We start from the raw sequence: 26,032 nt of genomic DNA, 5'->3' as shown, positions 1-26,032 counted from the left end.
GTCTACAGTGCAGCTTTCTTGCAGGTTGCTTTGAAGCAAAATATAATGTCTAGCAGAGGAGAAGTCTGTGAGTGAGTAATCAAAGCCAGGTAGGAAATGCTGGAAGGAATATGGGGCTCAGTATGAATCCCTTAGAGCGAAAGATGGAATCATAACTAAAGCTATGGGCAGAACTTATCCCCGTGCTTGTGCAGGGCCCAAATCAGGGAGGGAGGGTAATGAAGGCTTGTTCAGCCTCGAACTCTTGTTAGGGCAGCCCGGAGGCTCTTCAGACATTAGTTGGGATACAGGGCCACCCTGACAACACTCCCTCCTACTCCCTGAACACATGCCATCTTCCCTCGAACAAATCCTGCACCATGAATTGGCCCCTATTTTTTTACTTCTCTAGTGCTGCGTTGTGTTGTGAAAAATGTCCACTAAATGCCAAGGGGGGCAGTACTAAGCAAATGGTCATCAGTTACAGTGAAGCTTTACTTTCCCTTTGTTTCATAAATGGGAGGGTCGTGGGGCCTTGAGAGAGGATGGGCTCGTAGGCACTGGCTGTTTGGTTTTCTACTGTTTGATATTTGTGTGCATCCACCAAGAAGCTTCCAATCTACTTTCCTGCTACCACTTTATTATTATTATTATTTATTTGTTAATTGGGCTAGCACCTAGAGGCCCCAAGCAGACCTCTGTGCCCCATTGTGTGAGGCACTATATGCTCAGATGGCAAAAAGACTGTGTACAGTTATTGTTATCCTGTGGGGCCCTGATCCTGCAATGCCGATTGCAAGATTGAGGCCACTCTTAGCTAACATCCTAACAGTGGGAATGTTTCTTGTTTCATCACATTTTTGGAACGAACTTAAAATAGCTGTTTGGGAAATCTATTCATCCTTTAAAGTATGCCTTATGGGGTAAATTCTGCTCCCACCACTCAGCCTGGGCAACCAGGCTCTGTACTGGAGAGGTCTGAGATGTCTAGGGGAAGAGGAATCCTGTCCCCAGCCCATGGAGCAGCTGTGAGGCTGCAGTAGCTCACATGGCCTCTTTGCTCACCTTCCACAAGGGTAATGACTGTGGATTAGTGTGGTCACAGAGCCACCAGCCTGCCCCTGTAACACATGCAGTCAACCCTACAGAGCTGTGTTCCATAGCGCATAATTGGTAGAGACTGCCTGCCATATCTTTGAGAATCCTGTTCCTCCTACCACACCAGTTCTGCTGCTTGCCCTGTATCTGCTACAATGCCTGCAACATTGGGGCAGAGCATATTTTCCCTTGTGTGAAAGGTGAAATCTGTTTCCTAGTTACACTACAGCCCCCAATGTCATTAACGAAGGGAAAACTGGCAAAATGATAGTCCCCAAAACAATTTCAGCTTTTACTTAAAAAAACCCCACCACATTTCCATACTTCAGTATTGTCATCCCAAGCATTCAGAAAGAATGAGTCAGGACTCCAAAACACCATGAGATTGGCTTAAAAAAATAATGAGTTTTAAAAGTAATCTGTGTTGGGTGCTTATTATTTTTCCTTCTGGTTTTTGAGCCTTTATGAGTCATGTTTATAGCTTGTCTCCTAAACCATGGAAGCCTGAAGTTTATTTTTTGTTGGGGTTTTTGTTGTTTCATTTTTTATTTTATGAAAGCTGAGATTTTCACATCATCTCTTGCCTCCAGGAGCTGGGGCTTTAACAAAAACATCAAACGTTTTGAGACATACAATAAAAACACAAGAGCTGGGAACACTGAATTTGAGTGTTTGTGTGCATGCTTTTTAACTTTGTCCATACTGTATAACCTTTTCATCCTCCCCAAGACCATTAAAAAAATAAAATTGCCAGCAGTTCAGCACTCAACCCTTTGGGGGCAGGGATTATCTTTTTTTCCCATGTTTGTACAGCACCTAGCACAAAGGGGTTCTGGGCCATCCTACGCATTATGAAAATATAAAGAATAATAATGAATAACTAAGCAGCATCATGTACACACTCAGTTGAGAGGGGGGATAAATTATGGGCTCCAGTTCATTTGCTTTATAGCTAAAAATAACAGTATAATAGATCAGACAAGATATAAACTGTCAATACCTCAAGTAACTAGGCCTGAAATTAATGCACATATTCAGACATGGGGTAAATAGATTAGACTTCTCTGATGTCAATGGAGTTGTACACCAAGTCTGACTTTGGCCCTGAATCGGTAAATCCCCAGGGGATAGCCTATATGAAACCCTGTCGAATTTGGCCCATTTCATCTGACATCTGCATCCTGCTTCAGAGTGGCATGTCACACTTACTGCACATCAGATCACACCTGCCTAAGCTGTCATAGGCAATTGACTTTTTTTTGTTTAAAAAAAAAAATCTGGTAGCCGCATATCATCAAGAAAAACAACATTGTTTTTAGGACCTCTTATCTCTTCGCTCCCAAATATCCTGTTTCTTCGAGCTGCAGTAGCCAGGACCAATAGAAACCTCTTCCTGCCATTGGCTGACTTCATTTCCCAGAGTTAGCACAATCTCATCCGCTCTAAACAACTTCATCAAAACTTCTTTCTGGTCAGAGCGAAGCAATAATTATTATTAACAATTATTAGCGATCAATAATCTTAATCACATTATGGCAAGCACTATTAAGGTAAGAAAGGGGTACATTTTTATTGGACGTTTTTTCAATAATATGTTCTTTGGTTTCCTTTATCAACACAGATAAGTTAGAACTGGGCAACACCCCCACTGCCACAATAGAGGACAACAAGATTTCCTTTGTACTGCCTAGTAAATTTCCTTTTTCCTACTCCAACCATCCGCAAGGCTTAAAAACTTCTAACTCGGAAAAAAAATTGGGTTTTTTAAATTCACTGTTCAGTGCTGTGGATTGCATATGCAAAGCCCTTTTATGAGAGCTTCGAATTTTCTTGTAGGTATCATTTCTGACAACTTGGATGTGTATCTGGATTGCCGTAAGGGGATAGGTTGTTCACTGAAAGAAAGAAAAAAGGGTTCCTCAGAATGCTGAACCTTTGGATACTTTTAAATGCTTCCCCTATTGACAGGGACACAAACATTTGCACATGGAAATGAAGAGACATCAGCTCTTGTTTTGAGTAATGCAGATGTTACAGATTTATTTTTGTGGAAACTCTATACTGATATTCAGGATTTTTCTTAAATGTTGTTTTAACGGTGGTGGCATTCTGCTTGGTGTGTGCTTTTTGTCTTTATTTTTTGGACAATAAAAATCTGTCATTGATTCATAACTAACTTTTATGAGTAAGCATTATTTTAACAGCTGTTTAAAAGACTGCTTTGTTGAGTTTTGCAGGTTTCTTTGCTCAGATAGCTGAATAAATCTATCTAATTTTTGCTGTACTATGTTGCAATACATAGCAGTTACAGATATAGCAATAGCTATGATTAATTGCAGAAGAAAGCTAACTGTAACTGAATGCCTGGTGATAATGAAACCAGTTTTATGTGAAGTACAAAACTACACGTACAATAAGGACGCTGCATCAGTTGGGGGGGTTTTCAGATAGAGGACCGAGATATTTAATCACTTTGAGGTATTACATATTTTTATACTTTTCCAATTATGATGGAGATATAGCAAATGATATAGGACAGCAGCAATGGCAGGCCACTAAATAATTGAAGCTGATGTTTGATTTCTGAATAACTTCTGCTTTGTTGTTTGAATTTGTCAGGTGTTTGATGCTGTTTTTGTTAAAAAATTTGTAATATGAAAATCTTGCCTGAGAATTATTTGAATTGTGTGCATGTGTGTGTATGTCTGTATATATTTATAAAGCAGTCTGTTCTTATCCTTTTGTAATGAGGGATGCTTTCAAGAGTCTACCTACAGAGATCAAAATATGAATCTACTTTGCATTGTGGGCCAATACATGTCATATGCTGAGTGCTCCCTGCAACAGCTGGGCTCCTATTGATTTCAGTGGCAATTTACGGGCACTCAGCACCTGGCAGGAGACATTCAGCACTTTACAGGATCAGGCTCTATATGAAAATTTTGAGGTTCCTAGAGTCAGCATGTTTGCTGCTAAGAGAAAGTGCTGTGTATTAATTTAGTAATGATGAGCTGACATTTCTTTTAAGCAGGACCGTCCTCCTGATGTAAGTGGGAAATTTTGCTTAAAAACTGAAGGCACAATATGCCTAGATGCAGTATAAGGTTTTTTGGTTTTTTATATTTCTATATTTTTCTTTAGTATATTTATAGTGGGTCAATGTTAACAACTATTATAACACTATTATATTGTTGTTATATTACTGCCTTCCAGCACAGTGATAAGAGCAACTAGCTGCATTTTACATGGCAGTTCCTTAAATCGAAGTGTCAGTAGAGATAGCAAAGGTTTCCTAAGTGAAATAATAATTAGATTTTGCCACCTCATTTTGGGCCAAATCCTACAGTGGAGTTTTGCCTGATTAAGGCCTGAAGGACTTTGGCCCTACTTTGCTGGAAAGTCCTTAGTTTTGATGCCAGGATTTAATTTATGTCCATCCACAATGTAAATTAACTGGGGCGAAATTATAAAAGTTTTAGACTCTAAACTAAGAAAATATATTTAACATGAAGATCATTTCCAGTCCCAAGAGGTTCAATTCCTGTTCTAGATAGAGTAAATGAAGCAAGTATTTGACTGAGAGAGTGATCAGAAATAAACATTTCTGTCTATAGGCTTAAAATGTAAAAAGCAACTGTATAATTTCTCACTTTTTTTTTTTTTTGCCATTTCAGAATAGCAAGCCAGCTCCTCAGCTGCTGTAAATCAGTGTACCTCCATTGATGGACTCCATTGATTTACACCAGTTGAGGATCTGGGCCAAAGATTGTAAGCCTTCTAAATAGTCCAAATTGGATCTATGCATTTGTCTTTTAGTCACTTCTGTGGGAGCCTTACACATTCATCAAAGGTGAGAGTTTGGCTCAGAATATTTGTTTTTATTTATAACTGAGTTGAAATTATTATTGATTTATACACACAGAGAGATGGACTTCCAGTATAATTCACTGATTCACTGTTCTTTAAAATGCCTAAGGGCCCAATCCTGCAAACACTTAACACTCTCTTAACTTTAAGCACAGGAGTAGCCCAATTGACTTTATTGGGACTAGTTGGTATATTTAAAGTTAACTATGTATGTGAGTGTTTCCAGGATCAAGGGCCTATGTCACGAATGTGATATCTCTGTCATCCTGTAAATAAGCGAATAGGTGGATGCGCTCATGAATTCTAACTATCTACTATCTCATAATAACTGTCCCCCGATTATATGGAAAGCAGAATGTCCTGGGATGAGCTGTCAAACTAATTGGCAAAACTCAATAGATTCATAAGCTTTTTTGCTAGCAATCCTGGACATTTGAATAAATTATTCAATTTATACTTTAGGAATAACCGTACAGAATCAAACCAGTTGTCCATAGAGTTCAGTATGTTGTCTCCACCAGTGGTCAATATCAGCTGCTTTAGAGGAAAGTGCAAGAAACCCTATGGTGGAAAAATGTAGAATAATCTGCCTTCAGAGAAAGTTTCTTCCTAACTCCCATAATTTAGTAGTTGGTTTAAACCTGAAGCATGAGTGGTTATATATCTAATTTGTTTATTTATGTTACCCATCTAACTTATTATTCTCATTATTCATATAAATGGCTAAATCTTTTTTGGAATCTGAAGGATAAAATGCTCCTTCAGGCAGAAGTCCTCCTGACAATTGGGATATCAAATACTAAGAAGCAATGTTTTCTTCCAGCGCAAATTGTAATCTGAAGATGTGTGCAGTGTATGCAGAACACTATGTAAAGAAAATGAGGGCTAGAAAATAAATACAGTACCATTGATTGTAGGCTCCTATTTTTCTTTCTTAGAATGACATGAAAAAATAATCCAATCTCCCCTTGTGGTTGATATTAACATACTTATCTTGAATTTCTTTTTTTTCTATCACCTTTCAGTGATGGAAGGAATGTCAAATGCAAAAATGTCTATTTTCAACTGGAATTTGAATTCCACATCCTACAGCAGGCCCCACTTATTTTGTTCTCTTTGCCTGCCAGTGCAATTACAGTTATTTTTAATAAGAAAAAGCTATTGAGTAATTAATAATCGACATTTTATAATGGCTTATCAATTACACATGTGGACAGTTCTCTTAACCTAATCTACCTCTAAATATATATGCATTCTCCTTTTTATGACTAGTTTCCTTTCCGTGGTTGACTTGGAAGCTATTGTCTATGAGATAAAGTGTCTACATATTTGATACAGGAATTTGGAATACTTGAGGTTGCCAGGGCTGGTGTTACAAATTCTGTAGGTCTCCACGGACCATTGGTGTGCTGATTAAATCAATATATACTGTACAAGAACCTTTCATCAGAAATCTTAGTCTTCAACTCTAAGCTACTCTATATAGCACTGTTGCTCCCCTCCCCACCTTTGAAAGGCAAAATACTTATTTCAAATATTTTTGAAACCAAGCAAAACTGAAGGCAGTTTCAAACTCTGCTGACGTCTTGTGGAAAGCTTTGAGAAATAATCTTCTTAGAGATAGGTGTGATTACTTTTCCGCAAACATCATTTGTGCAGTATTGTGTATTTCTGTTAGTTGCATGAAAACAAAATATTAAAAGTTCATCGGTCTTTGTTGCTTGTTCCTCATTTGGATTCAGTCCAACAAAGCACTCAAGCATGTGCTGGACTATAAGCAAGTAAATAGCCCCATTGACTTCCATGAGACTACTCATCTGCATAAAGTTAAGCACACAGCTAAATGCTTTGCTGAATCAGGGCCTTAAAGCTTTTTGGCCTGATACTGTACTCCTTAATTCAGACAAAACTGTCATTGATTTAAATTGGAGTGTCGTTCAAATGAGGACTGCAGGATCAGGCCCCCATTTCTTTCCAGGACAAACAATTATAGTGCCACAAACATAAAGTTATGACATCAAGTAGAAGTAGATTAAATCTTGTAAAATAAACAAAACAAAACAAAAAAGGACCAAATTCAGCCCTGTTGTAACTCCACTTGATTTATGCCTGCCTTGCGTCAATCCTGACTTTGATCCAAAGATACAGTTTCCATATAAATGACTCTTTAAGTAAAGAAGAAGAGATGAAAAATACCTAATGGATTTTTTGTTTGGTTTGCTTTTAACAGAAGCTAAGCTATCTCTAAACAGCATGTTTTTGAAAAAGTTCCATGAGACTTCAACAGGCCTTTGAAGCGGTAATGTTGGTAGAATTAAACATTCTGAACACATTGGAGATCTCCTGCTGAGAAATGCAGAGGCATTTTAAAGAAATGTTAAGGCAAAACAAAAATGTTTATTTTTGAAGTGGCAATTCATAATCCAATAAGAATATTCATACCATTCATTTAAAAATGATTACTCCATATAATTTAGCTTTCTAAAGCAGCATAGCAGGTTTCTTTAGGAAATCAGTTAAATGGAAAAAATTGGCTTATGTCACTTATAGTATAATTTTTCGCAAGATAAAATTAAATAGTGGGGCACACTGGGTCTCATCCAAAGCCTATTGAAGTCGGTGGGACTTTTTCCAATAGTCTTTGGATCAGCCGCATAATCAGCTAATTAAAAAGTAGCTTCTTTTGCTGGATGGTGATAGAATAGGGTGAGTGATACCTGCAGTTATTTCGACAGTTATCATTGAAAAGGTGCATGCTAATGGACTGAGCAAATTGCTACATACTCTGCTTATTTTACTGTTGTTTATTTCTAAATTATTTGTTGCTCTCTGAGTGTGCTCATCACTGTGCAGAACAGAGAAGTGGCCATGAGACTTGCCCTAAGGAGTTTACATGTACAGTTGCTGAATCTTATATCTAAGTGTGGGATATGTGTGTATGGGGTCAGGACCTAGTCGGCAGCATTGTGAATAAGCTGTTTTCAGACTGGATAAATGTCTCACCCCCGCTTTATTTTTTAGCAATTAAGGGAGTTGTACAGTCCCATAGTAATACCCATCAGGGTGTTTGGGGAAATAGAGGCTGCAGGATATTTGGTGAGATTTGTCTTGGAAATCAATAGTAAGAGGAAGTTCCCAACACACAAGGGGCAGACTCTTCATGCTGCTTTCCATGTTTTCTCTCTCCCCCAGCATTCAGGCTCCCTTGAGAACAGTGCTGACAGGTTTTGTTATGTGGATACCAATCCCATTAGGAACAGAAATGAGAACAATAACTTATTTCACCTAGATCATGATATAGATATTGGTAATGATTTTCAATCTGCTCGCCTGTACTTAGTTTGAACTAGTGACCTAGAGGTGAAAGACACTGTGGAAATGATCATCCTACAAGTCTCACTTCTCTCACTAGTAAAATAATGGAACAAATATTAACATAAAAACAACATAATTAAACATCTAAACATTACAAGAACCCTGGGCACTAAGCAGTGTGTAAAGAATGCATTGTGCCAGGCAATTAAATTGTTTTTTAAATAGAGTTTGAAAATCAGTGGCTGGAGAGAATGCAGTAGATATAATGGGTCAAGTTCATCCAGGGCATTACTCCACTGATTGGAACGGCGACCTTTGACTGGTGTAAATTGGTGTAGCTTCATTGGTTTTGATGGAACTATGCCAATTTACACCAGCTAAAAAAATGATTTATTAAGAGCAGAATGTACATAGTTTGATTAAGAGAGAGACGATAAATTACAAGTATTTGGAGTGTGTAAATTCCAAGGAAGGGGAATGATTATTTAAGATGGTATCACCTAAAAATGTGGCCATAAAGGACTTTACAAACGTCAGAGAAAGAATGAGAGAGTCAGCCACAGAGCTATGATGAGAACCCAAGAGTCCTCTGATTCCAGTCCTCTTCCCTAATCATTAGTGCACTCCCACTCGAAAAAGGAAATTTCTCACTTTAATCACCATTTGCAATTTTGTTGAGAGAGAACAGATGATGGCATTTGAGCGCTATTTTGAAGTTTATGATTAAATATAGTGATATCACATAAGATTTTTTTAAAGCCTTGTTCTTTAGAGCTGAAAAACATCTTTTTTTAGACTATATGTTTATTACCTTGATAAACATTAAAATGCTGTCACAGCAATTACCTTGATGATAAAAGGTCTGTAGACAGATACTTCCTGTGTTCATTTCCGACCCTGATAACTTGCCAAATCAGGGAGTACCAATACAGGAAATGCTTTCAATAGGAACTTCCTATCTGCTAATATCTAATTCATTAAAAGGAGCTAACCACTAAGTGTTCAATATAATGGGAATTCTCTGCTATCACTGTTTCAATTTAAACCACAGTGCACCAGATTTGTTTACATAAAGACCAGGGATCGGCAGTTACTGCATTCAACTACAAATTCTGTCTTATCACATTGGTGGCCCTGTATATTACATTATGTTTGTAAAGTACTTTGGGATTCTTTGAGATTTCCCCCCCCACCCACCCCATGTGCTGTGGTAGTAGTAACACGAAGACTGGGTTTTATTCTGTTTCATAACCTCATGGGTTAGAGATCTTGAATCTTTAAAAACATGTGGACAAAGTTATGAAAGTATACTGTAGGGAACAATCTTTCATTGGCGGCAAGATGAGCTAGAAGAGTCTTTTCCTTCCTTGATGTCTACGAATCTGTGTACTCATTTCTTACATGAACATCTATTCTCATGGGTTCTGTATTAACCAAAGTCTCTTCCCTTCCCATGTGGAAATGGGAAGGGACCAGCCAAATGGAATGCCCTCTGTAGAGCAGGGGATCTGTGCATTGGGCTGGGTGGTTTGGTGACAGGCCAGGTAGACTGAATGAGGAACTGAGGAGACTTGGCAGGGATACTTCCTATCTTCCCTATTTATGTGTTCTGCCACCCAGTTAACAGCTCTCACCAGAGCTAACACTGGCATGTCCAATATGTAGTTTAGGGCATGTTCCAGATAGATTACTGAGTCATAGATGGCGCTTGTAATCTACTATCCAAGGTACACTCATTTGAACTAACTGAAATGGAAATTTTGCCTTATTGGTCAGACAAATTAGGCAATGACTGATGTGCAAGTCTGGACTTTAGGTATGGAAAAGAGAAACATGGATCAAAGGAAAGAGAAACAAAGGCATAAAAACTCAAATGGCAATAGTAATATTTAGGTAAGTAGTTTCAGATACATGAATAGAAAGGACAAATCTTTTAGAAACCTGGAATGCTATCCAAGCCATATTGAAGTCAATGGGAATTTGGCCATGGATTTCAACAGGCCAAGGATTTCACGCCAGTTGTTCAGGGCCTTGGGATTTAGAACCTGCTTCCTGTCTTTGGACCAGATTCTGATAATTGTTCAGCCAGTAACTCCTTGACTTCCAAGGAATCACTCCAGTTTACTGCCAGTATAACTGAGATCAGTATTTTAACCTTTGCCCACAGGGTTGAGCACTGCCATGCCACTGAGCTTGTTCTATATCATACACATTGTGGCTTTGTCTTTGAAAAATAGACTCAAGTTCTGTTACCCCTAAACTGCTACCACAATGATGGATATCATTTTCAGAAGGACAGTTATTTAAACTGATATTACTTTTTAAAAGACTGTGGCATTTTAACTGCGGCTCTTAGAGTTAGACTTATAGACACTTTCAAACATAACCTGTGCTCCAACCAATCTGTTGGTATTATCTGGCAGAAGAAGGCAGTTGTGTACTGAGCAGTCTTCACAGTTACATTAACCTCAAACCTGCTAACTTCTGGAGCATACCTAAACTCCACCAGTCCGCAGGGCAAAAAAATAGGTTGTTTCTAAACGTGGGCCTTGAGGAGCACAATGGTGGTATAATGACACAATCCGTCCTGCCAGGATTGTTAAACTAAAAGGGATTTAACATAAGCAGACTGAACTAACTCTTGTCAACTTGCAAAGATTGTTGTTGTTGTTGTTAATCTTTGACATACTCACACCAACTTCGCTGATAACTTATATGTAGGATATTCCCTTGGTACAATAGCTACTGGAAGTGGTCAGAAAGATTTCTTCTTGCTAACCAGATCAGCCACCTAAGGCAAAGGCCAAAGATACAGTTCACAGCATATCCAAAAGCCCACTGCCATTTCATAATTTTTTTTGAGATTTAGCATCAGTGCACTGTTGCACATATAGTTTTCATGGAATGAAAAATCTGATTATTTAGTCTACACAAAGAAAGAAAGAAAGAAAAGGGGATCCTGTGCCTTTAATGCTGTTTATAACGGTTGGACAGAGCTTGTCAGGTGAAGGTTAATTGCTCTCCAGTTAAAGCAGTTCTCTGCACAGATGGGTTATCAGGGCTGAACACTCGTTACAAGATTAATCTCATTTCCGACAAGACTTCCTTTTCCTTCAACTGATTTTTGCTCAGCCATTGGACCTGTCATCAGCCGTTAAAAGAAGGGTGGATTACCTCTGGGATATTAATGCTTGTGTGCAGCAAAACAATACAAAATGTGTGTCGTATCGGCAGGGAACATCTTTAGGAGACAGCACATTTTAGTGCCTTACGAAGGTCGAGATTCATAAACAACTGAAACAATCAGAAGTATTTGAATTGATGCTCTTAATGAACACAAACGCAAGCTGATTCATCCAGAGCCCCTTTTTGAATGTCAGGCCTTTTCTAAATGTATGATTTTTTTAAGTTCCCAAACTGTATCTCTTTGTTGACATTTCAAATGAACAATTTGATATTTCTGAGATGTGTATTGTTTGTGGTGTGCTACAGTACTCTATAAAGATTACTTCAAAATAAGCTTAATCAGACCCTTTTCTTTAAGAAAATAAATGAGAAGCTTGAGTGGTTCAATCAATATTTGTTTAAGCAAGAGGCAGTGTGGCACGGTGGTGAGAGTACGGAACTCAAAATCAGAAATTCTGGGAATCTATTTCTGACTCTGCCAACTGAACTCATTGAATCAGATTTTCCATTCCTTTATGCTGGGGTAAATTAGAATTAAATCCATTGAAGTGAAAGGGGCTACAGTGGTGTAAAATGGATGTGAGAGGAGAATCAGGCTCATAATATGGCCTTGGACACGTAACCAAATTTCCATTTTACCCAGCATTGTAATGGTGTGGGAAACTCAGCGAGGTTCTGAGCAGCTAGACAGAGTGAGTGAGTTCACAGGAGGCACAGGTCTAAACACAGAACTCTCTCTGGAGTTTGGGTTTATTTCAGGAGTTCTGATATAACCAAAATAACACAACTTGGCAAAGTCTCTGGTTACCAAGTTTCTTCCTTGCAGATTTACAATCAGTAAATTCCAAAACAAAAAACAAATATTCAAACCAACAAACAGGGTAGTTCTTATGTTTCCTCAGAGCTTCCTGTCCTGGCTTCTGATCAGCAAAATCCCTTTCCATTTAAGGTGCTGAGTCTTTCCATTGACTACAATGGGCTTTGAATCAGGCTTATAGTCCACTAGGTCATTCAAGGCTGTAGATACAGCTAAAAAGAGAGCTCTGAGGGTCTAAGGAGGGAAACTTGTGAGTGCGTGGGCATTATAGTTCTGATCCAGCAAAACACTTAAGCACATGCTTAATTTAAAGCATGTTAGTGGTCCTCTTGACGCCTAAAGTTAACCACACGCTTTCATGATTTGCTGTTTTAAAGCCTATGGAATTTAAGCAAGATGTTTTGATCCCTAAATATTTGTATTGAACTAACAAGACAAAGCACTACTTGTACACTTTTAAGTACAGTGGTGTCTGTAATGTGTATGAAAAAGATAGTGGAATGTTAGCTAGTACAGGTGGTTGCAGATCATATGTACATGGTGAGATATGAAAATAGTGTTGTCTCCGAACTGGAGTTGGAATATGGGAGTGGGAGGGTTTGGTCATTGATCTGTGGGCAGGTCTACACTATCACTTAAAACAATCTAATTTATGTCACTCAGGGTGGTAAAAAAGACACCCCCTTGAGTGACACAAGTTACAGTGACCTAAGCGCTGTCCACATCCGCGCTATGTCGGCTGGAGATGCTCTCCTGCCAACATAGCTTCTGCCGCTTGCAGAGGTGGAGTAATTATGCCAACGGGAGAGCACTCTTCTGTCAGAATAGAGCGTCTTCACCAGATGCGCTACAGCAGCACAGCTGTGCCGATGTAGCACTTCTAGTGTAAACCTGCCCTGTGTCTGGTAGGTAAGAAGCAAGATGATGTACTCTAAATGGTTCATTCCTAGAAGGTAAGGCTCCTGTGCAGTGAGATTGTAATTCACACGGTATTATTAGAGCTTGTCAGAAATATTCTTTTCCCTTAAAAAAGTTAAAACAAAATCAGAATTTTCGCCACAAAAATTTCCATTTTGTTGAAAAGCCATTTTTCATCCAAAGAAGGTTTGATTATTGGTTTTAACCAGCTGCAATGATTAGGCAAAGCATGGGCTATTAAAGTGGGAGCATGTGGCTCATACAGAAATTGATAAAAGGGTACAAAGTGTGATTGTATAGGTTTCTCTGGTATCAATATGGATTTAAGTTTATTTGTGGAATCTTAACCCTGTATTTCCAGAGTTTCAAGCATTTGGGATTTTTTTCCCCCAATTTAATCTTAATTTAGAATCTCTAGGCTTTCAAGCATTCATTTTTTATAACTACAAGTCTGAAATTAAATATGGGCCTGAGTTTAACTCTGCAGAACCTTAGATCCAGGTCCAAATTTTACAGGTTGGGGCCATCTCTGGTTCTATTAAAGTAAGAAAAGTGGCTGATAAGTCTCTCCATCTCTAACTGTATTGTAAGAGTTGTTTGCCTGAGAATTCAAGATTACTAGGATATATTTAAAAACAGTGGCCAGTATTTTCAAAAATAGGAGCCTGAAGTTAGGTTCTTAAAGCCATATTTAGGCACCTTAATCAGTGGCCTGATTTTGATCAGGATTGAAGCAGGGACAAGCAGTAGGCTATAAATTCTGAACCTGCGGAGCTGGCAAGTATGCTGGAGATTGGGCAGGTATAGACCCTTCCCTTCTGAATATGTGTCTCTAGATGTTAAATACCTTTTAAAATACAGTACCATCTATACAATTATATTCAAGTCACAGACATTTAATTTTTCAGTCCCCAGGATTCATAATGGTACCTAGATCCTTTCCAAGCTACCTGAATTATACATCATGGTAACCTCCAGATTCACTTTACTTTTTTGAGAACACTCACCACGTACTATGAGTAAACTTTTTGGAGTATATACCATACTCAGTTCCATTCAAAGTACCTTTGCTTTCTGGGGCTGTTTTGAAGTAAAAGCTGTGATTCTCATGTATTCAGCTGACTCTAGAAACTTAGGCTTTAAGAAAAACACCAAATATTGTGAGACATAAAATCGTGAGAGTTGGCAACACTGCAGTGTCTATAGCAGGAGTCAAAAAATAGCCATATGTGGAAACTTACCAAGTTGGACGTCAGGGATCCTAGGAATTAGACTCTTAAGACGTTTATAATAGAATAGAGTAGGGTATAGAAAATAGGATTTGGATCATATTGAAAATGAAATGTCCAAGTTTGCAGATGACACTAGAACTCGAGACTGGGCAGAAAGAGGAATAACATAACTTTGATTGCTCAGGTGACTGGAGCGATCACTGATAAATGCAGTACAGTGGTGTTAAATACAGAGCAGTTATTCAGGGAGCAAAGAACCTAGCAAGGGAATTTTTGGGAGAAGGAATGAATCCACCCCATAGTGAAGGGGGAAAGGATTTGGAAGTTTTTGCAGAAAAATGACCTGAAATGATCACCCTAGCACAGAGCAGACATCTAAAAAGGCAAAGAAGACATTAGAGCCTGAAGCCTGAATTCTCATGTACACTAAAGTGAGCGTAAATTACAGTCTCAACTACTCTAAGGCGTGTTTATGCTGCCAGACGGGTGTAATGGGACCATAGTGTGTATGAGAATCTAGCCCTATATATTAACAGACACAGAAAAAATAGAGGGCCCAATTTTCAAAAGGTGTATATCCATAAGCAAATAAGAGCCACACAAACTTATGCCTGTGATTCTGTAAATCAGGCAAATCCGTGAGCAAACCAAAGGTCAGGAACCTAACTAGCAATTTGTGATTGTATTTATGTGTGCAGCTGGGTAGACCTTGAGTCTCCATTTTAAAAAGATTTGGCTCATAAAGTGAGTCTTATTTGATTAATCATAGTGCTGCACTGAGGGTGGGATAGGGCCACCACAGCCCTAGGGGGGCTCACTAGCATGCAGGAGTATGTATGCTGCCACACCCCCTTGATCCATTGGCCTGTGTGTGAGGGTTGGAGCTATGGCCCTGCCTCCTTCCAGTGCCACCCTGCTGGGTGTCTTGAGCCCCAGCAGATGAACAGAGGGAGTGGTGTTTGTATCCCTGGGAGTATGGGGCCTGCAGTTGTGCCCAGATGCTGCCCAGGAGGGCAATGAGGATTTTTTGCACCCACCCTTACCCAGCTGTGGAACAGCCATGCACAATCTGGTCTAATATCTCAAAATATTCACATTTTCAGAGTTGTCTTAACAATATAGTACTTAAACCTGGTGTATGCTAAATGTATCTGTATGAAGATCAGTTACATATTGTTATTCTCTGGATGTGGTTTCTGACAGATTTTTTAAACTTCAACAAAATATACAGAATGAGTCCTGATTGCATGGATTTTAATGCATGCTCTGTTCTCTGCACACACCATTTCAGTTCCAATTTTTGTGATAGACTGATCATTTAATAAAAGTGCCAGTAGAACAGAGATTCACATATCATAACAAGGACATTTCTCAATAGTACTAGTTTAGTAGAGATGGTACTATGATTTCCTGGTCTATCTGAAGAGCAGAAGAAATCTGAGCTGAAAAATTTATTTCACAAATTACTTGTATTTTTCTCATGCTTTATCTTCCCTAGTAGTGCAGTATGGAGATTAAAACCATATCAAGTCTATTCTAGTCTGTTATTCAACACTACTCTAAAAATACCAAATGCCAATTCCATCATTGTTTTGGAGCCCCAGGGAACTTTAATGCAGAAGTCTGTGAACTTATATACCTCACCAAGGAACTTTAGGGAGCAGCAGAGAAAGGTGGTTATGGTTTGCAAGCTTTCTGTTTGCATGCTGAGTTTTTGCAATACTAACAAATAGACTCTCATATAACTTCTTTTTCCTCTCCCTGGCTTGCTCTGAATATCTCCAATGCACCAAAATCCACTTAGATATTACCTTAACTCTCTCTGATTTCTACAGTCCCCTCTGATCTCCTTTCTTCCCTCTCAAGGTCTTTCTAACATCCTGTTTCCTACTGGGACTTCCCAGTCTCACAGATTTCAGCCTACATTCTAATCACCTTCTGGGGCTTCTCCAGATCACTCTGATTTCTTCTAGGACTTGATTTTGCCACCTCTGCCTCCTGCCTCACCCAAATTATTCAAATTCTCTCTCAATTCACCTCCTTCCTTAGCTGCTCTCTGGCTCTGCAATCTCCATCTCCCTTTAGCTTCTCTGGGCTTCTTAATATGTGCCTCTGCAGGACTATACTGGTCTTATTTATACAATCAATCCCTCTGACCATTCCCCACCGCCACACACACACAATAACACAGTTTACCTAGCTTTACCCTACATCTAGGATTAGGATCTAGATGACATATTTTTTAGAGGAGTTTGCTTACTAAGCTAGGTCTATTTCCCTTCCCTCTCCCATCTCCCCCCGCCCACCCGAGCAATAGTAATGCCAAAAGAAAAGTAGATCAAACATCTTTCAATATTTTAACTCATTAACCTGCTACTTATTAGTTGTCTATTAGCCTTTGTATATTTTTGTTTAGAGATGAATTCATATAACTGCTGGTAATTAATTTGGGCAGGAACATGGAACATTTTTGTATTTTAATTAGTAGGTTGAGTAATGCAATAGAGGCAGATAGATTTTTTTTTTTTTTAATTCATGAGTCAAAATAGGTTCTCTAAATACAGGTTTAGTAGTTAGAGCAGAGGACTAGATGTCAGGATTCCTAGAATATATTCACAGATTTACCACAGTTTCACTGTTTGACCATGGGCAAGTCACCAAGGTTTGAATTTTCAAGTGTTCACTAATTTTGAGTGCTCAACCTGAGACATCTACTGCCTGATTTTCAGCAGTGCTGAAATTACACAGCTTCCACTGAAGTCAGTGTAAGCATTAACTTCTCTAATTTAGTTTAATTTATTGTTTAAGTGTTTTGAGAAGCACACAAATACAGAGGATTATTAATAATTATTTATGAGAATAGTCCCATTAATGTCAATACAAATACTCACAAGAGTAAGTGTTAAAGGCAAAATGGAAGATGTTTTAACTGCCAAGTTTCAAGATCAGCAATATGGTTTTCTTTGCAAGAGTTGATTTCAGTGCTAACACCTAATCAGAGCATTTGGTGTTAGTGATGTCTTGAATTGTAGCTTGCGAAACGCAGAACCCAGGACTTGATTTTCAAATTTATTAATTTTATAGTGAATGTATTTGTGTTTGTAAATTTTCTGCTAGCATGTAGTACATGAAACATACAAAACGGTTTGTAAAAGAATGCACAAACACAGTAAGGCATGGCAGAAATTAAGTAAGTGGCATACATAGACATCCTTGAGACCAAAATATTTAACATTATAATTAGAGGGAGCTACAGCACCATGTAGCTAAGGCAAATTCTTTATTCCAGTGACAACTAACCAACAACAAAAGTTGCACTCCAAGTTCAGTGTCTTGCCTTCAATAGTGTCCTTTGCCTGATGCTTCAGAGGAATGTGAGAGGTCTATAATGTACATGGGCAGTGGTGCAGTTCTCTGTGTGAGGAAGCAAAACGATCCTTGTGAACCCAGAGTGATCAGTTGTCTCATTGAAGCATCAGATCTGATTGCCTCTGTCTTACAAAATAGCTTGTTTTGAAGGCAGTCCTCTTTTTTACAATCCCAGAGGAGATGTGTTTGGGTCAAAGGCTTCAGATGGTCCAAAAGACACCCAGATGGTCCAATTCTGTCTCATTGATGTCAGTGTGAGTTTTGCCATTGACTTTAATAGGAGCAGGATTGGCCTGTAATCCTTTATATTTAAACATGTATATCTGAACCCCCTTTGCCTTGGTTACAAATATTGATTGAAATCACCAGTAATTACTTATCACCAAATGTGCTACAGTATATGGCCCTAATGAACTGAGGCCTATGCCTGATGCTTAGTTCAAACTTGGGTACCTAATGCTAGGCACCTAAATTCATGTTTAGGAGTATATAAATGGTGGCTTGATTGCAAACTTGTTAAGCACCCACAGATACCCCAGACTTGTTCTAAATGAATTGTTTACTGTATGGTGAAAACGCCTGTTAAAACTTCACAATGTCAGATTTCAACCTTCAGGCTGTCATGGAAAAGAAATGTGATTCAAACAAACAAACAAACAAAACTCTAGCTTCCACTGACTAATAGCCTTTGGTTTGCTTTCAGTGTTGGTTGGTTCATTACTTTCTAAGAAGTCAAGTCAGCAGTTACACTAAAAGATGGGGATTCTTTCAGGTGAAGTGTAGAAACATCTTAACCTTTATAGATGTGCTGCATGGGAAATTCACTCCAGGATGTGCAGGTCAGGATACTGCCACCTGCACGTCTTTGCAATTTCTGCTAGGGGAGGGGAGCTTTAATCTCAGTGGGGGGGATTCCATAAGAAGAGTGCTATATGCAATGGCATGTATTGAATTAATGCATCGCCCACCTGCTCTAACCAGACATACCCTTCCTGCTAAATAGCATCAGTCATTTTTAAGGTGGTGTTGGCCAGCTGCAGGCTGCCCCTTTGCTCTGCCATGTGGCCTTGGGAGGCAAATGCAGAGAAGAACAAGCCAGTGGCTCCAGCCAGTAGGAGCAGCTGCAGAAGCAGCCAAAGCAGGGAGCTTCAGATATTCAGATTCAGAGAACTTTCTGCAGTTTTGAGATGACCTTTTCTGCCCTGTGCTGATTGACTGTTTGCTCCAATTCTTTCCCAGTTAAACACTCAAGGCTGGCCTGTGTCAGCTGACTCGGGCTCGTGGTGCTCAGGCTACAGGGTTGTTTAATTGTGGGGTAGAAATTCGGACTCAGGCTGGAACCTGGACTCTGGGATCCTGGAAGGGGGGAGGGTCTCAGAGCTCAGACTCCAGCCTGAGCCCAAACATCTACACAGCAATTTTTGGTCCCACAGCATGAGCCCTGCAAGCCCGAGTCAACTGACCCTGGCCAGCCATGGCTATGCAGCAGGTCTTTTATTCCAGTGTAGATGTACCCACGTCTCTTCACCTCAGCTTCTCTCCACGCCTGCCCGTCTTACCCTCTTCTCCTATGCCTTGTCTCCCTCACCCCTTTCCCTTCAATGTCCCCTTTTCCTTCCTTTTTCTTTCCAGTTAACTGATCCCCTTCAAACTAAATCCACTTAAAAAGACAAAAATTAAAACTAATGTGCCATTTGTTGCCAACACATTGTTCTCTCTGCTTGTTGTTAGACTCCTTCCCCTACCCTGTGTCTGCCTTGAATACAGGGCCGGCTCCAGGCACAAGCTTAACAAGCAGGTGCTTGGGGCGGCCAAGGGAGAGGGGCGGCACCTGCGGCAATTCGGGGGGCGGCAGGTCCCTCATTCCCTCTAGGAGCGAAGGACCAATCGCAGCTTTTTTTTTTTTTTTTTGCTCGGGGCGGCAGAAATGCTGGAGCCGGCCCTGCTTGTCTATTTCAATTGTAAGCTTTTTGGGGCAGGGACTGTTTGCTACTGTGTTTGTACAGTGCCTACCACAATGTGTCTGCATTCTTGATTGGTCCCTAGACAATACTATAATAATCGTGATTAATAATAAGAGAAGGAGTAAGTCTCTTTCTTGATACAACACCCATGCTGTTAGAAAGTCCACAGTGGGAAGTCGACATATACCCTGGGTGAATGTGGCCCTATATGCCTGTATCACCTTCCCAATAAAGTACATATTTTACCTTCATATCAAGCTAGCATTAATTCATGATATTATTTTAGACAATAGGTTTTCATTGCAAATGATTAAAAAAATCTGTGTTACACCTTTTATATATAGAAAACAAATATCAACCACATCTCTTAACTGAAAGAACAGAATGGGCTCAACTTCAAGTCATTTCTCAGATTGTACAGATTCATTAATGGGGAAAATGTATTATAGTTGCCAACAGAGACAGTATTAGCTCATTGGGGTCCCTAAGCAGGAATATTTTTGTGGCCTCCCTCTCACAACACATACTAAAAAGTGAATAGGGTCCCGTCCCCCCCCCTTGAGCTGCTCAGGGCCCTAAGCAATTGCTTAGTCTGCTTATGCCTAGTGCTGGCACTGGTTGCCAAGTTTGTTCTAAAAATGGTGTCTTCTGACTTGCAACACTGTTTTGGGCAGGGCACCTAAAATACTTGGTCACTTAGTTCTGTTCCTTATTTTCTGTTTTTATGGCCTAGGCAACCCAGATATGGAAACAGGAGATAGAAACAACACTGATATTTGTCACTGGCTTTTACCAGACGTGTCTCCGTGAACTATGTGCACAATACCTGCAGGAGCTCAGGTTTTCCTGGTTTAAATGAGTCTCATTAACTTCAAAGATTGCACAGTTCATCCAGGAAATAAATTAAATTAATTATTTTTTTCTGTATTCTTCTTCTTTTAGAATGATGTGTGTCGTTTGCTATACTTTGTGTTATGAACTTTTATTCTTGCTGGAAGCATAAACTGCATTTGTTTACATTCAATACTGAAGCAATTGAAATCATGACTTGTACATTGTATAAAATGATACAACCGTTTCTGGCTCTTGGACATATAAAGGTGTTCCTGGAACCTTAAAACCCAAGGTGAAAATCAGTTAAGCTTCTGGATGATTTTGAAACCTCAAATCCTTTGAAATAGTTGGCAATATGCTTACTGCATATTTGCAGTTGCACAACTCTTCCTCTTTGTGACTTTTAAAGTTCCTCCTTCCTTTTTTCTTCAAGTCCCTTGGTGGTACCAAAACAGCGAGGTTTTTGTTTTGCTTTGTTTTTGTTTTATTTTCCCCCTCTCTTCTTGGTATAGTGCATTGTTCTGTGGAAATGGGTTGTTTTGAGTTCACACTTTGTTTTCCTGCTATTTTTCTGGGAAGTTGGATATGGCACAAAAGATATGGGAACAGCTTGTAGGAAATGGGTTTGTTTGTGGAAACAATAAAAGAGCAACTGATTGCATTCCTCCCAGATGTATGTTTTAATGTATAACATACAATATTTTCTGTGGCATTTATAAAAACAAGTGGAAGATAAACAAATCAGAGTATTTTCTTTTGAAGTATCTTAAGCTTTGTATGAATACTGCTTCATTTCAAATACAAATGACTATTAGTCATCTAGTTTTACTACATTTCTAATGTCTCCATTATGCCTTGAGTTTGGGGGTGGGGGAGAAGCACCTTTTAATGTTTCCTACTCTAATATAAATATCTAAATGCTGTGGGCTATGTATTGCCCTCATTCCACAACTGAATCACTGATGTCAGTCTAAAGCAGTACATGGTCCTTTCTGTTGACTATAGAGGTTAGTGATGTTGCAATGGTAAGATGTCCTGAAGCAGAATTGCAGACAATTCTTCTAATTGAACTGACTGTATCAAGCATCCGAAGCTCAACTAATCTATGCTTGTCTAAATCAGCTATGGATACAAATATGCACAGCTTGCTGGGGTTTATTCATATCCATTTTTGGTGCAGTGATCATCTACACATACATTTTATTTCTTTTACATGTATGCTACAATATATTATAAGTCAGATCTCTTTAATTAGTCATATATGTAATACTTGATCAGACCCAGTTGTATCCTTTAGATAACCCTGTAATTGTACTCACGCTACATTTAAAAAAAAAAAGTTTGTACTGAACCTAAGCCCTGATTCAACAAAGCACTGCTTACAGTTAAACACATGCATAAATCTGTACCTATTCAACAAAACTATTAAGCATTTGCTTAACTTGATGCATGCATTTCTGCCGCCCCAAGCAAAAAAAAAAAAAAAAAGCCGCGATCGGCGGCGGCAGTTCAGCGGCAGGTCCTTCGCTCCTAGAGGGAGGGAGGGACCTGCCGCCCCCGAATTGCCGCAGGTGCCGCCCCTCTCCCTTGGCTGCCCCAAGCACCTGCTTGTTAAGCTGGTGCCTGGAGCAGGCCCTGGTGCTGAAGTCCTATTGGGACATAATTGTGTCTGTAGCTGAATCCAGGCCTTACTGTTATAGCATTGAACTTGATATTCATTTGATCAGAGCAAAAGACAAAATTAAAATGTACGTAAGTACAAATTAAGATATTGATTACAAACTATTGTAGGAAGGTATGTGAGGCTATACACTGTAAAAGCTATCATGACAGGAAGTCATATTGCACATATACAGTCAGGGCCGGCTCCAGGGTTTTGGCTGCCCCAAGCTGCCCCCCCCCCCCCCCCCCAAAAAGCTGCGATCATGATCTGCAGTGGCAATTCGGTGGGAGGTCCTTTGCTCCGAGTGGGAGTGAGGGACCCTCCGCCGAATTGCCGCCGAATAGCTGGACATGCCACCCCTCTCCGGAGTGGCCGCCCCAAGCACCTGCTTACCAGCCCTGTATACAGTGGGCCCACTTAAAAAATTCATTCTGGTTTTAGAAAATACTTCAGGGCCGTTTCTATACATCCCTTTGCAGTATTGTGTGTGATTCCCCCATTGCTGGTCTAGGATGGTGTGTCCCAATGGTAGCTCCACTGCAATCTACAAAACTCCCACCAAACATTGTAGGTGCCTAAATTTATGCGGTGCCTAATTTTTCAGGGTAAAATTTCCCTTGGCATCTGTGTTTCTGCCCCAGGCAAGTGTACTGCTGTCTCCCTCTGCGTGTCTGGACACATATCTCCTACCTAATCCCCAGAATGGACATGAACTGGGGAAAATAGACAGCCGCCTAAGGATCCCCAATCCAGTAGGCAGGCTCAGAGGCCCCCTACCAGATCCGGTCCAATTCAAAATTTGACTACGGAGGGAGGTGCCCACCTCATTCCCCAGGGATGGGAGAGACCCAGGTTCAATTCCTCCCCCTTCTGCCAGAAGGGAAGAAATGATTTGAACATGGGTCTTCCTTCTCTCAGGCAGGTGCTTTAACCACTAAGCTATGAGATAATCTGTTCTAGGGCTTTCTCCATCTCTCCTGTTGAAGCTGTTCCATAAATAATGAAAGAATGATTGCAGCAAGGATTGGCCCCCCAGGTCTTCCATCTCTCTCCCATCTACTGGACAACAGAGTCATTCTCTCTCTCTCTGGCCTAATGACTGTTTCACTTTGGATAAATACCTGAATAGTCATTGGGTTAAAAGTTATAAGGTAGGCACCACCACCTACTCCTCCTCTGGCCATTTTGTGCAGAGTGAGGCAGGTATCTCACCCATTCCTACAAGAAACTACTGAGGCACCTAACCTGTCTGACTCCAAGCTGGTTTCCATTTGTGGATCACTAAGCAGAGCTAGGCGCCTCCCTGCAGCCCACACTTAGAAACCTATCTCTGAGAGAGGGGCAGGGCTTAGCTCACACCTCTCTCATCAACATATACCATTGGCTACCTTCAGCAGCCCCCCACCTAGCATACTGGCTTTTGCAGATCACGTTCTAAGGTGCCTACCTCTCCCCATTCAGTGTATAGGTACCCTACGCACCTAACTCAGGCTTTGTGGATCACAGTGTTGTTCCTGTGATTTTCTAGTCACCTACAAGTAGGCACCACGATGCTCAGCATTGCAGCCCCTAAGTCCCTTTGTGGATCCCACCCATTGTGAATATAATAAGTGGCCGTAGGTTATGGTTAAGTGGTGGGAAGAAGAGTTGTTAATGTTTGCAATGTTATGTAACTTTGAGCATGTCTCTGGAACCTCTCCTCACTTAATCAGCTTCATTGGAATCTTAAATAAGATACAAGAAATCACATGATGTCTTTGTTTTGAGATTTCCAGGGTAAATAAATTGCAAATCCAAAAACACAAGGGCTCAAACTGCATTCACATATAAACTGTTATTCCATATTGAGATGAGTAGCTTTGATAAAACACAATTCTTCAGTACATGGTATTTAGGTTCTTGAGGCTACCTGTTATTCCAACAATGCAGTATAGACACACAGAAAGAATAGGATTGTAAGACTAGAATGATGTCTGTGTATAGGGCGGTGCAGCTATTTTGGCTGTGAGACTAAATTTCACAATATCATTTTAATCTAATAGCAAGGAAAGTTCTTAGCAAGTGTGGCATGCAGCCTCAGCTCATTTCCTTTTGGGCTGTGGCCCACTTTACAAACCTGCCACCCATTTTGCCAGACAAATCTTTGCTTGAAAGAAGACTGAGACAAAAACAGATGTTTGCACTTTTTAACAAAGTAGAAGGCTGGCTGCTCTTTCAGATTGATAAGGTCCAATGCTGGAGTAGTGCGGGAGAGGCAGCGTGCTGGCACTGGTCCGACAGATTAAAAGGAGTTTTTGATCCAAGTACTCTCAGTTCTTTAGCTTTTTTTGAGTCCTTAAAGTTATCAACAAAGCTGAAGAGTAAAATAGTTTGATGGCTTTTAAAGTTCATAGCTGAGAATAATATCAGAATGAAAAGGAATATAGGAATCCATTTAAATCACTTAAAGAAATAGCCCTACATGCCTCAGTGTTACAGTGTTTTACAATATGGAAGTACTAAAATAAACATTCAAAGCCTGATATTCTTAATGTTACATATACAATATACAATGGGACTACTGAAGAATACAATTGTATTTTTTGGCACTCGAGTTTGTCTGGACCTGATTGTTTAGTGATAAATATTCTGGGCCTGATTGATCATTGTGTTATTCCAGATTTGAACCAGTCTAACTACATTGATTTTAGGCTTTCTGTTCCGTAACGGAGAGATTTTCAAAGGAACAAAAACTTGTTAGGTGGCTAACACACATTGGAAGTCATGAGAGTTGGGCATCTAATTCTCATTTTTCCTTTGAAAATCTCACTCTAATTTTTCTGTTCAGTATCTGAGATGTTTATCTTTAATTTTTCTGTTTAGTATCTTTATAACTATTATAATCCATGGTAATAAGATAAGACCTGCCCCTTATTTCTCTGCTGTATTATATACTTTTTAGTTCTTATTCTTGAAATATCATGTAATTAGATGGGCAGGCGACATCTAAATATTCAGCCATTGTCATGTCATTGATATTTGGCCAGAATAGTTCAATAATCAGCAATTTTTTTTTGTCTGGGAAACATGTTTGTGCTCATAGACATCAGTGCACAAGGCCATAAACCTTTGCCCACCTTAGAGATTTTATGTAGCTAAGATAATGATGAAAGTACTGCAAACTTGAGCCAGTCCCAAGCCGCAGTGTGCCACTTGTTTGAATAGCAAAGTGGCCAATTAATACATGAAGGTTAGAGCTATCTGAGCCATTAAGGATTGACAAATAGACCTTGCTGTTTGTGTGGAAGAAATAAAGGTGCTAGATCCACCTGTTCATATCTGGAAGAATGTCTTGTTTTATCATGGGATGCCTATTCCACAGTCTTGTGAATTCTGAGGTCAGCTCCCTATCAGAGACCTAATGAAATGCCTTGTGCTATGATCCTGCCACTTGCTCTGTGTGAGCAGAACACTGTTTCCTTGGGTACCCTATTGAAATCATGCTAAGAGATCAATTGGGCTCTACAGGTGTCTGCCCATCCCAAGCCAGTTGCAGGACTGGGGCTTTAATCTTTGTAGCTGAACAAGACTGCTGTATAACCTTATAAGAAAACATAACAACGCTGTACACTGTGTTTATGAGACAATGTTTGTTGTATGATGAGCATGGCATGAGTGAAATGGTTTTTCCGTTTCCATCATTTAATTCTTGTCTGGGACCTTAGTTTTTAAAAATGTATATGTTACTTACAATTATTCTTAGGTGGTTTGTGGAACACTGCACTATGAAATGGGAGATCTTTAAGTCAGG

The 26,032-nt window shown here is 39.7% G+C and overlaps 1 protein-coding gene across 4 annotated transcripts in view; it reads left to right on the top strand.

Moving 5' to 3' along the window:
* The window catches only part of ERG (ETS transcription factor ERG), a 215,070-nt gene that overhangs the window by 125,684 nt on the left and 63,354 nt on the right, over window positions 1–26,032 (top strand). Inside the window, exon 1 of one of the 4 annotated variants that reach the window (XM_034752858.1) lies at window positions 2,482–2,627. The exons of the other annotated variants lie outside the window; for them this stretch is intronic. Coding sequence (XP_034608749.1) covers window positions 2,610–2,627 — 18 coding nt within the window. The 5' untranslated portion in view covers window positions 2,482–2,609. Of the gene's footprint in view, window positions 1–2,481; window positions 2,628–26,032 lie in introns of those variants that run through there. 4 annotated transcript variants of the gene reach the window in all.

The sequence above is a fragment of the Trachemys scripta genome, chromosome 1 (assembly GCF_013100865.1).
Source record: "Trachemys scripta elegans isolate TJP31775 chromosome 1, CAS_Tse_1.0, whole genome shotgun sequence".
Classification (NCBI taxonomy): domain Eukaryota; kingdom Metazoa; phylum Chordata; order Testudines; family Emydidae; genus Trachemys; species Trachemys scripta.
This window is presented reverse-complemented; position numbering and strand designations above follow the sequence as displayed.